Source organism: Lonchura striata, chromosome 7 (assembly GCF_046129695.1).
Source record: "Lonchura striata isolate bLonStr1 chromosome 7, bLonStr1.mat, whole genome shotgun sequence".
NCBI lineage: Eukaryota > Metazoa > Chordata > Aves > Passeriformes > Estrildidae > Lonchura > Lonchura striata.
In genome coordinates this window covers 23722175-23734220 of record NC_134609.1, presented here as the reverse complement: position 1 = coordinate 23734220, position 12046 = coordinate 23722175, and the positions used below count along the sequence as shown (strand labels likewise).

General features: G+C 41.5%; 2 protein-coding genes across 5 annotated transcripts in view; one reads left to right on the top strand and one right to left on the bottom strand.

Moving 5' to 3' along the window:
- VTI1A (vesicle transport through interaction with t-SNAREs 1A) overlaps positions 1–1871 on the bottom strand; it is a 266586-nt gene extending 264715 nt beyond the window's left edge. For 2 of the 4 annotated variants that reach the window (XM_021525990.3, XM_077784693.1), the window contains exon 1: positions 1491–1870. In XM_021525990.3, the coding sequence (XP_021381665.1) occupies positions 1491–1584 (94 nt within the window). In that variant the 5' untranslated portion in view covers positions 1585–1870. Of the gene's footprint in view, positions 1–1490 lie in introns of all 4 variants that reach the window. The other 2 variants (XM_021525992.3, XM_021525993.3) reach the window with 2 other exon arrangements.
- A 210-nt stretch (positions 1872–2081) lies between these two features.
- ZDHHC6 (zDHHC palmitoyltransferase 6) lies at positions 2082–11970 on the top strand. The gene is made up of 10 exons (XM_021525994.2): positions 2082–2330; positions 4005–4096; positions 5620–5779; positions 6776–6937; positions 7525–7578; positions 9043–9210; positions 9477–9518; positions 9860–10005; positions 10094–10137; positions 11408–11970. Exons 1-10 carry the CDS (start codon positions 2082–2084, stop codon positions 11509–11511), a joined length of 1221 nt encoding a protein of 406 aa, XP_021381669.1. The 3' UTR covers positions 11512–11970.
- The last annotated feature ends 76 nt before the right edge of the window (positions 11971–12046 follow it).

The window sequence follows — 12046 nt, the reverse complement described above, 5'->3', positions numbered from 1 at the left end:
AGTAGTGTATTTATGATGTCTCCCTGCTCCTACCAGAGGGCCTTAAATTTACTGTCCAAAAGTTAAGAAGCCTTTGTGAAGGCTTCCTGTATCCTCCCTGCATCCTCTCAGTAAATGGTTCCAGTGCCCATTTACAGGTTAAATATAATTTCTGAGCAGATTAAATTACACACCAGTTCTAAAATTCACTCGCAGCTGAACTCTTGTTCTCTCTCGTCTTCATTTTTTAAGTTTCCATTCAAAAATAGAAGGGAATTTTTCCACCTCAGCTGTAGGTTCTGATTGAATTATCTCTCTGTGTCCTTGCTGTTAAGATCAAGAGCAAAACATCTTTGTTAAGCCAAGGAAAAGGCATAGTTCCCTTTAACCACGGAACTCAACCCTATTTTTTTAGAAGACTTTCTAACTTGCTAAGATTAGAATTGGACATAACCTTCCAAAATCAAAAAGATATCTTATTCAAAATCCCCTAAGATCACACATTTTAGTTGACCACCCACCTCAAATCTTGCTTAGAGTCTCTACTTCATCCCCTCATTATGCATTTCCCAATCTAAAAGTAGGATGCTATTCTTTGTCCTGGATGCATGATACCTTTTCCTTTAGTGATATGGAAAAGTACACCATTAGTATGTGTTTACTTCCTTCTTACACAGCATCCACTCCTATGGTTAAGGGTCCCAAACTTTTGGGTAATATGCTTAACAAGCAGAGGCAGAAGTATTAAATGAGCTGGAAATAGAAGAGGCCTTAAGCTGAGCTACAAGAGGAACAGATGGGAAAACCACGAGTGTCAGCTTCCCTCCATCTCACACTCAGAGCCCTGTACTGGGTCACTGGTTCCTGTGTGCTGGAAGACTCAGCTGGGCTGATTAACGAGATTAAAATTTTTATCTTTCTACTCTTACAGACAGTATTGACTCTACTGCAGGGATACAACATGAATTAAACCATGAAAACTGCAGGCTACTGACAAACACATTAAGGTAAATGAACACGAATTTCTTTGAATCTCCTCCTGTATGTGAGTCACCACAGTTAATTATCCAAATCAAAGGTACGAGGAGTAAGCAGCAAAAATACTGACTCAGATTAGGTCATGCACAAGATCTGCCTGTGCCACAGGAGAAAGACTTGATTTCCATTAGTGGTGTCGTGGCATGACCACAATAAAGAGGATTCAGCAGCAATGCTGGCACAGGGAAAGTCCCCCACCAGCCCTGCTCAGCCCTTCAGGTGCCCTGGCGTAACTTGGCGTGCTCCAGATCCGGGCAGAAGGCAGGAGCTGGTCCTTACAGGTGAGCAGCAGACATCTCAAGAGACACCTCGCCGCTGGGCCAGAGCCGGGGCGGGGAGGTGTCTGTGCCGCGCAAGGAGCCACATTGGCTGGGAGCTCTCTACAACCGCGCCCGCACCTCCCGCCGCCGCCCACCGCCGGCAGCCGCAGCGGCTCTCACGGACGAGCCGCCCGGGCCTGCGGAGCCGCTCACCTCCTACCAGCTTGGGCACCTTCGCGATGCGGCCCGTGATGTCTGCCGTGAGCACGGCGAAGTCCTGCTCGTAGCTCTCGAACTCGGAGGACATCGCGGCGATGGCGCTGCCGCCGCTCCGCGCCGCTTCCGCGTTCTGCCACTCCAAAACGCGTCCCCCGCCCCGCTGCCGGGCGCCTCGCCACACGTTCCGGCGAAACTGCGGCGATTTAACCGGCGCTGCCCAAGCCCTGGGCGGCCTCGGCGCGCGGGATCGGAGAGGAGAGGCGGCAGCGGCGATGGGTCACTCCCGCCGCGCAGCCCCTCACGCCCCGCCTCGTAACCTGCTTGGGGAGAGGATCGCGGCGGCGGCGCTACAGGCGGGCCGCTGTTTCCCGGGGAGCCCGTATTGCGGGAGGACGGCGGGCGGGCGGCGGCAGCGCGGCCCCGCTCCCGCCCCGCTCCTCCCCTTCCCTTCCCATTCCCTCCCCCTCCTTCCCCTCCCTTCCCCTTCCCGCTCCCTTCCCTCTTCCCTTCCCGCCCTCTCCCTCGGCAGCGGGCGGGAGCCATGCCCGGCGGCGGCGGGACGGCGGCGGGGCGGCGGTAGCGGCGATGGCGGGGCCGGGCGCGCTGCGGCGGGCGCGGCGCCTGTGCCACTGGGGCCCGGCGGTGGCGCTGGCCGTGGTGGCCGTGTGCTCCGCCACCGCCATGGCCGACGCCGCGCTCTGGTACTGGCCCCTGGACACGGCCGGGGGAAGCGTCAACTTCGTGATGCTGCTCAACTGGACCGTCATGATCCTCTACAACTACTTCAGCGCCATGTTCGTGGGCCCCGGGTACGTCCCGCTGGGGTGGACGCCGGTAAGCGCTGCCTTGCGACCGCCGCGTCCCGGGGCCTCGCGGGGACCGGCGGGCAGCCCTGCGGCCGGGCCGGCTGCCCCCGCGGCCAGGACAGGAGAAATCGCCTCTCTTTCCATGCCGCTGCTTCTCCTCTGTCCCCCAAGAGCGCTGCACGCTGTCAGGCCACTCCTTCCTTCTTATCTGGTTCCGAAATCTTTGCTTTGTCTCTCCCCGGTTTGCTCCTGCCGCTTCCAGAGCTTCCAGAACAGCCGTGCTTGCTCCTGATACCGAAATCGGACAGATAGAAACTTTCTGGCACAGTTTTGATATTACAAAGCAGTACGCTGGACACTTCAAATATCCTTCCTCTAATGGAGTGTGCTGAGCGTTGGGTAAACAGTTTTTATTAGCCAGCTGATTACACATTTACTAGCTATCCCCACTTACTTAATGTATATGTGATGCATATGTAGTGCTTTACTTGACGTTGTCACATTCCTTATGGGAAGTCCATATGTGGCCTTTCAGGGTCTCCTTTGGTGGTCTCCAGTGGCCAGTGGTGCAGTATTTCAGGTGGCCGTTCCTTGGCCTCAGCTCCAGTGAGCACAGCACTGTTGGTTTCCGTGACTGCTGCTTTGTCAGCCTTGCAGAGCTGAGCCGGCTTCCTGCTTGCCTGAGGGAAGCCTTGATCTGCTTCTCCAAGGCTCTGTTCTGTTCTGCTGCCCTTCTCCATCCCCTCCCTGTGCTGTCGGGGCTCTGGTAATGCTGCTTGGCTGGCAGCAGTTGCTGTGTTTTATTAGGGGCTCCTCAAAGCAAAGCAGCAGGAAACATGCACTGATAGCTGGGAATGAGAACCTCAAGGTTATCTGCATACTCCTGCAGACACCTGTTTTGGAGATTTTGCTGCTAGCAGTAACAGAAGTAATTCATTTAGAAAATGTCTTTTTTATTTGATGCAAGCTAGAAAATTATATGGTTACCTTCTGCTTAACACAGTGCAAGATAGAAATTTGCATTTCCTGTGCTTCAGTAACCTCTTGGAAGAGTTGTAGTCAAGAATGACACAGGTTCAGTATCTCAAGGCAGCTGCCCAGAGTTTAGTGCTGGTCACCTTTCTAATTGTGGAATATTACTCAGGACAGAGCAGGAGAGGATCCTGGTAATCATCTTAGCAGGACAACTGGGTACTCCACTTCCTGAGGGCAAGATTTTGGCCACTACTTGCTGTCTGCAAGTGTCTCTGTCTCTCATCTTGCTGTAGTTGGGGTGTGTGTGCGTATAAAAGAGATTGTGAGTGAGTTGCACATTAGTGTTTACCAGCTTGGTGTGATTTATGGTGTAAAATGGAGAGAAAATGTGCTCAGGATTTTTTTTATTAGAATGCTAACATGCTGACTTTTACTCTCAGAATTTCACTATGAAATCCTGCTTTTGCTCTTCCTGACAGAAGAACTGTTTATTTCTTTTAGCAGCCAGCACTTTCAACAGTGGGAGATGGCTGTTTTGATAGCCAAGAGATTTGCTAGGAATTATTTAATTTTGTTTTTTCCTCTTCTTGACGCCTACTATTAAATAGGGTTGGACTATGAAACACACCCTGTCTGAAGAAACCAAAGGTTCTTAAGTTAGGAAAATGCCAAGATAAACATTGCAGAGTTGTGTATACATCTAACACTGCTGTTCTTCTGTTTAAAGGAAAAATCTCAGGATTGCATGTATCTCCAATACTGTAAGGTGTGTCAGTCTTACAAGGCACCTCGTTCACACCACTGTCGGAAGTGTAACAGGTACTGTTCCTCTTCACAGCTGTTTAAAGTCCATATTAGAGCAGCTTCAAACCTAATGATGGGCTATTAACATAATTTGTGCTTCCAGCACTTGCATAATCGTTTTTTAAAAAGCTTCCATATGAGCACTATAGCCCTTTCAAGTATTTCCACTTTCTAATTGTATGATATCTATACAGTTTTGCTGTGTTCTAGTTCATAAAAATGATTGTCTTTAACATTTTCTTTGTAGTTTGAAATCAGTTTCTCCTAAGAACTTCTTGATGGTACTAACAAAACAATGCAGTCTTGCTTCAGGGATGTGAGTCTGTGTAAATACCTAAAAAACTAAAATTCTTTTTAAATTCTGAGTCCAAACATTGACCTGCTTAGAGAGTAGAAATATCTGTTCTGTCATCTTTCCAAATGGGAATTCAATGTCGATTTGTGTGGAAATTTTGGACTGCTTTTTTTTGAGTCTTCACCAAAGCAGGTTTTTGAGGGGAGTTAGCATGTTAAGTGAGGTAAATCTTTTAGGTCAACTTAAGAAGTTTGCATCTTGTTATCTTCCGACACACTCATCCTGATACAAAGGATACTTTATTACAAATATCTGTCAGTAGAATTTAGTGCATCTTGAAAAAAATCAAGGCACTTCAGCTGTCTGCAGTCCAGGCAAGTTGTCCTCTGAAGGACTCCTAAGACAATGTGGTGAAAGGATATTGCAACATATGTGTTCATTTGTTATTTCTATAAACCCAAGATGGGCAGTCAGTGTTTTTTTAGGAAACTGAAGCTCCAGAGCAGTGCTGTAACTTGGCTACATCATCCCCAGATTTAAAATTAATGACTTTTTTCTTGAGTAAGTCTTTACACCAAGGACTGATCACTTAGGTGGTCACAGAGTCTTTTACACCTGTCAAGGTAATTTGGAATGTGAACAAATCTTTATTCAGGTTTTTTTTTTAATCTGTAAGCTACACCAAAATAACAGGCTTTATATTGAATACAAGAGTGTCTCTAGGGTGTTTAGACTTGTTAAATGTATTTTGAAAAGGATTTTCAATGGTGTAAGGTAAATACATAGCAATTGAGAAAGCTTTCAGAGGGTTAACCACTGAAAAGAAAGAGTTACTATCACACTTCTGTCTGTATATCTTTCTTTAATTTCTACAAGGGAATTTGATATTTCCTTTATATTCCTGGTATTCTGATTTTTAAAAACTGGCATTAACAGTAGTGTTTAATTATTGTGATCATAGTTCTTACAAGTTCCATTCTATGACTCTGTTTCCAGGCTCTGTTCTCTGGTGTTTATTAGCAACTAGTTAGTTTGAGTAAAGGGGAGCACAGATAACTGGGGAAGGTAGGGCCTTGAAGCACTTTTTATTTGCTTTTTTAAATTCTGCAACATGGAAATATAATTCTGAATAGCAACTAAAAAGAAACTACTGTGTTGATCTGTCAGAAATTGGTGGGTCCTTTGAGTTTTTTGAGAAACATCATAAATATCCTTTATATTAATCAATATTTGTTATTCACAGATGTGTGATGAAGATGGATCACCACTGTCCTTGGATCAACAACTGTTGTGGATACCAGAACCATGCATCTTTCACTCTGTTTCTCCTCTTAGCCCCACTGGGATGCATTCACGCTTCTTTCATATTTATTATGACAATGTACACTCAGCTTTACAACAGAGTAAGAAAACATAACTGAATGCTTAAAGTATTATCTAAGTCATAATTTATCTCTGGAAGTACAAGAGAATTTGATTTTCTGAGAAGAAGCATGTAGAATTCCTTGTTCTTCTTTCCAGAAGCACTCCTAGTTTTGCTGTGTACCCATAAGATGTGTGTATGGGAATGGAGGAGGATTAAGAGAAAGTTGTTTATATTTTCCTTCTTTTTTTCCCTGTTGCTTCTCATAATCACAGGTAGTTTTCTATTGCTTTACATTGACTGAAGATAGTTTCTGAGTAGCACTTTATGTAGAGAGAGAGACAGGCTGTGTTTTGGCTGGCACAGAAAACAGCTGCTATTTATTTACAACACACAAGTTAGATCTTGTTTTCTTTTACTGGACACTTTTTAAAAATTGTTTCTATTTCTTAAAGGAAAAAAACTACATTATTTTTGGGAATTAAGATAATTATGTCAGCTGTGTTTTTTTTTAACTGGAAAGCTTCAACAGTGAGTAAAGCTTGTTCTGGAATACACCCCTTATCTCAGATCCATGGTTAAGATTATAAGCTTGGATTTCAGCCTTTGTGGTTGCAGTGAAGAGCTTGATAACATTACCTGAGTGTAACAGATGAAGCTGTATTTGTGGTAGCTGAGTTGTGTTTGCAGAGTGGTCATGCTGAGAATTGCTGTCTGCAAAGTTTTCAGAGGAAGCCTGCAGCATTTCCACGGAAAACAGGGACATTGTCCATTTGCCACTGATGAATGAGGGTTTTTTAACATATCAGAGTCCAGATTTTTTTGCTGATTTTTGGGCCTGTGGAGCTTTCAAGATGGTGATTGTGATTGTGATTCATTTTCCTAAAGATAAGTCTTTTGAGTAATTTTTTGTTACTCTGCTTCATCTCTGTCATATGTTGGACACTTGCGTTCAGAGCCAGATTTTGTAGGGATAACTTGCTTTGTTTCAGCAGTTGGAAAGTTTTAGAGCTGAATGGAATTTTCCTCTTTGCAGATATCTTTTGGGTGGAGTTCTGTGAAGATTGACATGAGTGCAGCCAAAAGAGACCCTCGTCCCATTATTCCCTTTGGACTGTCTGCATTTGCTGCATCTTTATTTGCCTTAGGACTGGCATTAGGAACAACTATTGCTGTTGGTATGCTGTTTATTATCCAGGTGAGTCTGTTGCTCTCTTACAAAGAAGTTAAAAGCTGTAAGTTTTGTGTGCTTGTGGAGCAGAAACAGAATTCAGGATTGAGATAAGAACAGTTGCTTGGAGCTTATGTTGTTGTATAACTTTTTCAGGGATTTGTGTAGCTTTGTCCTATTTTTTCTGTTACCACAGTTTTTGGGTTTTTTCATTATTTTTCATGGGAGGACTTGGATGTGAAAATCTAATGAACTAGAGAAAATGTGAGATGGATTTTATAAACTCCCAGAAAAAGGCAAAATACTTGCCCTGTCTCTGCAAGTAGGTGTAAATATGCCTGATATGTTTCTTAAAATGTTGGATATCTTTGGAAGGAAACAAAAAGACTCATTTTAAGCATAAAGTGCAATACTGTGTGATACTGTCTTAAGTGTATAATTCTAGGTTGTGTATCTTGGCTGAGGGTTAGCTTCTAGCAAATGTTTCAGTTAAGTCTATAAAAGTGGTTTTGTTCTTTAAAACAAGTTTAATTTGTTAAATGAAACTTTCTTTGAATAGCTGATGTATTTCTGAAGAAAATAAATCCTAATTTCAGCTAACACTTTTATTTCAGATGAAAGTAATTTTGACAAATAAAACTTCAATCGAATCCTGGATTGAAGAAAAGGTATGCATTTAATACAGTATTCTTGAATTGTTACAAGGTCTATTTTTCATATTTATAAATTTGTTTCATCTCTGGGTTAAAACCAGAGATGTTAATTCACCACTGATCTATACCTACAACAAGCTTTTCCCTTACCATCTCTGAAATTCACTGAAAGAAATGAGAAATCATGTAAATGCATGGATTTTTCTTTTGTTTTGTAGGAGTTTGTTGAACAGAGAATAATATTTGCTTTGAAAAGACTTTGCTTATCTTTGCTTGAAATATGTGGGTGTTTTCATCTGAAACTTGAGCTTAGTCATTACATCTGCCTGTAGCTTCAATTGTCCACCTCGCTGACCCATTCAAAGTGGCATCTTTTGACTCATGATTTTATCCATTTCTTACTTTGGATTGTAAGGGAAGGTTTTCCTTGATTTTAAAGACGTACTAGAAAATACCTAGTCTTCTGTACTGTAATTTCCTTATCTTTATAGAGATAAAGATATCACAAGATTTTTCAGGAGAAAACAGAAACAACAGAAGCTAAGTTTAGAGGAAGCAAAACTGACTCAGTATTTAGAAATAAGTTTGGTTCTACCTGGTTAGTTTTTGTGTAAGTCCACAAACATTTCATTAATGTCTTGTCTTTCTTTTATTTTGTGTACCAAATTAGCATGAGCATCTTGACTATGTATAAGTACTTAAAGTATTGTAATGTCAACTCTTTGCATGGGATGTGACTGGATCCAAGTCCTGTTAGACCTTTGAATAATGGGATAATGGAACATAAGTGAAAGAAATCCCTGTTATCACTATATTGTAGAACTTGGAATAATGTGTTAAAATTTTTACTGTAAAACACAGGCTGCTAATATGTCCCTTTTGAAAGCTGAGCATGGACTGTAATACATAAATATTTAATAAAATGGCATTATTGCAACAAAGAGAACACAGTTCTGTGGCTGCTCCACTAGATGTCATCAGAACTGTGGAAATGTAAAGCTCGTGACTATGGAATGTGGGCAATTCAGATCATGCCTGTGTGTGCATTCTTACAGGAGGAATTGGCACTACCAATGTTGAGTCATGTTCGTGATCATTAGTCAAAGGATTCTGAGCTGTGGAAGCTCTTGTATATAACTGAGAAATAGTCGGGCATTGGTGCCTAAAATAAAGCAGTAAATAAGAGCCGAGCATGGAATGAATTACCAATGTAGTCAGTGGATTGTTGTTGAAGGGTAAATGGGGAGTTAGAGAGATGGGGACACCCAAACCAGACATCCTTCTGAATGCCATGATTGGTTGAAGTAGTTTTTAAAGCCTGGGTTGATATAGCAGGAGTTCACTGCTCTTGCCTGAAAATATTTGTCTTTGGGTCCCATGGACCCATACAGGGCTTATGACCTGGCCTTCTTAATATTTGCTGCTTGACTGCAGTGTGCAGGGTGTCTTTATGTACAGCAATTCTTAATTATTTTCTAGGCCAAAGACAGAATCCAGTACTACCAAACGGGTGAGACCTTTATCTTCCCCTATGATATGGGAAGTAAATGGAAGAACTTCAGGCAAGTGTTTACATGGTCTGGGATTCCTGAAGGAGATGGCCTGGACTGGCCAGTTAGAGACGGATGTCACCAATACAGTTTGACGGTAACTGCTCTTCAATGGTATCTCCAGCTGATTCTGCCCCCTATCCAATTGTCTGCTTTCCTTTTTAATAACTAAAATAGACAGGCTTGAAATGCATATACAGGAGTTCTGTTAAATGTTCTCCCATTTTTGTTGCACTAAAAAGTTATGCCTTTGTGAGTGCTTCAAGATACTAGTGGTACTTCCTTTGTTTGTTGAGTGATTTCAATACCTGGCTTCATTTTGTGTTGAATGCTGCCTAAATTTCTATTTATTATCATTTATAGATAGAGCAGCTGAAACAGAAAGCAGACAAGCGAGTAAGAAGTGTAAGTATTTGTTGAAGTTTGGTCTAAAATTATTTTGAAACAATTGAAATAGCAGTATAAATAAATGTAATTAAGCAACACAAACAATGTATAGCAATCTGCTTAGTTAATCTTGGCACTTAGCCCTTGCTTCTTAGTTTCCAGATGGAAAGAAACATGATAATAAAGAGAATTGTGCTTCATTGTTAAGCAGTAATTTAGAATTTAGAGTCCCTTTACCAGCCATGGTCATTATGTTTAAATCTGTGGTATGCTTGAATTATTTTTTTTAGTGTGAAACTTATCAGTAAGGCCATAACACCTTCAAAAAACAAATTGCTGTGTCCTGTTCCAATCTGTAGGTGCGGTATCGAGCCATAGAAGATTACAGTGGTGTCTGCTGCCCTGTGACTAAAGGTGTTAAAACATTCTTCACAACACCGTGCACTGAAGAACCTAGAATTGCACTGAATAAAGGGGATCTGATTTTAGCCACCAGAGGCTTAAAGTTAGTGGCTCCACACCCTTTTATTTGGTTCAAAGAAGTATTGAGTTGAGTCCTGGCATCTAATTACCTATTATGCTTCCTTCCCCAGACACTGGATGTATGGTGAGAAGATTCTCATCTCAGCTGCTGATGGTATGGAGCAGTTAATTTTGCTTTTTCTGTTGAAAATTGCAAATCAATTTTATAGCTATTTAGAAATGTGGCCAATATTATATGTTCACTTCTCAAAATGTAGAGTGATAACGCTATTGGTACTAGCTTCTCTCCACTCTCCACAGTTTTTATTCCTTACATCTAACAGAATTCACAGTTTTGATAAGCACTAATTCACTCTGTCAGACTGACAGAACACTGAAAGTTGAGTGGGAAGGGGGACACTTCATATTCTAAGAAAAAGTTAGACTTTTAGACCATAAAGAGGTTAAGGATGATTCATTTTTTTTTGATATTTAAATGCTGGTCTGCCTTAAACACATCCAGGCTTCCTACCTACACACCTTATATAAGCATAGAGATTAATCTTTGTGTACCTTAAAATCTAGGAGACATCATGTCTTTGTTTGGAGTAATTTCTAAAGACTTTAATATGCATTTATAAAACTACCTGGGGGTGTTGAAGATAGTAAAGACTCCTGCTGATCTGAGAGGGTCAGCATCACAGCCACCTGCATCGTTGCTTTTACATTTTTCACTTCAAACCTCTTGCTTTGGACCGAACTAAAATTTTATCTGCCAGAAGGTGTGTTGGATTCTGTTGTTTTCTTCCAATCAACTGTTAATTCATTGCATGTGCATTTCATATTTGCACAAGCTTCCCAGATGCTGAAGTAAATCTTTCATCCTTCTCAGCATTGGCAGAGACTCTGCTGAAATACTCATACAAGTAAAAGCAGTTACTGCATCTCAGGAAAGAGGAAGATTAACTGTAAAGGATTGAGAGGAAAACAGAGAAAAATGAGAATTATTAGAATAATAGAAAATGTGACTTAAAAGGAAAAGCCAAAAGAATTGGGATAGTTTACCTGGAGAGGAGTAGGAAATAGGAGACAGCTTGAGTATGAGCAAATAGTCATCACCTGTGTGAAAGTCTGTGGCAGACAAGTTTGTTATGTGCTTCCTGTGCCCTGCTGCATAGAAAAAGGAGCTGTACATCTGATTTATAGACAGAAAGATTCAGATAGGGTATGAAGACGAATTTTCTCACTGCAGAACTTTGGAGATAACTGTAAATATTTTAGGAAGCTGGAGAAAATCTGTGCATCCCCAGGCAATGATGTTAGATGTTCTGTCTTGTAGAAGAAAATAACTTACCTAAGTGCTTGATGTCTCTTCCAGTCCTGTGTTTTTCCTCAGTAGTGGGCCATGTTTTATTCTAAGTTAATGGAACTTTTCATGTCTTAAGGTGGAATAAGAGAACGAGGCTGGTTCCCTAGGAAGTGTGTGGAAAAATACCAGTATGACTCTGAAACGGATCAACCAGTGGATGGAGAGAAGAAAAGCAAATAGCCTTCTAATTTTTTTAAATATGAAATGGAATTTTTACTTCAGACCACAATTCTTTACTTGAAATTTTCTGTATATTACTTTAGACTTATGCAATGAATATGTTAGGATGAGGTTTTCTTTTCCTCACAGCTGAAAGGATTGTATATGCCTGTGCCATGGTTTGCATACTTTTTAAACAATAAATAATTGAAGAAGCCATTCAGTGGATTGCCTTCAAGATGCATCTTTTTCATCACAAATCAGGATTGTTTTTTTCTGTTTAAATTGCTTCTGAGCATTAAGATTTTAAGTTTTTTTTCCTCAGCCGCATCTGATTGTTGTGCGTGCTGCTTACTTTTGTATTTCTCTGAAGCTGCCCCTGAAAATAAACACCTGATTCAAATTCCAGATAAAATTTGTTACCTGTGACTTTTAGTGATGTGAATTGTCCACCTCAAATAAATGATACATTCATATTCACTTGTGGGTTCAATTGTTCTTGGACCTAGAAGACCTAGTTCATAGGCATGGGAGGGTGAACTGACTGGGAGGTAAA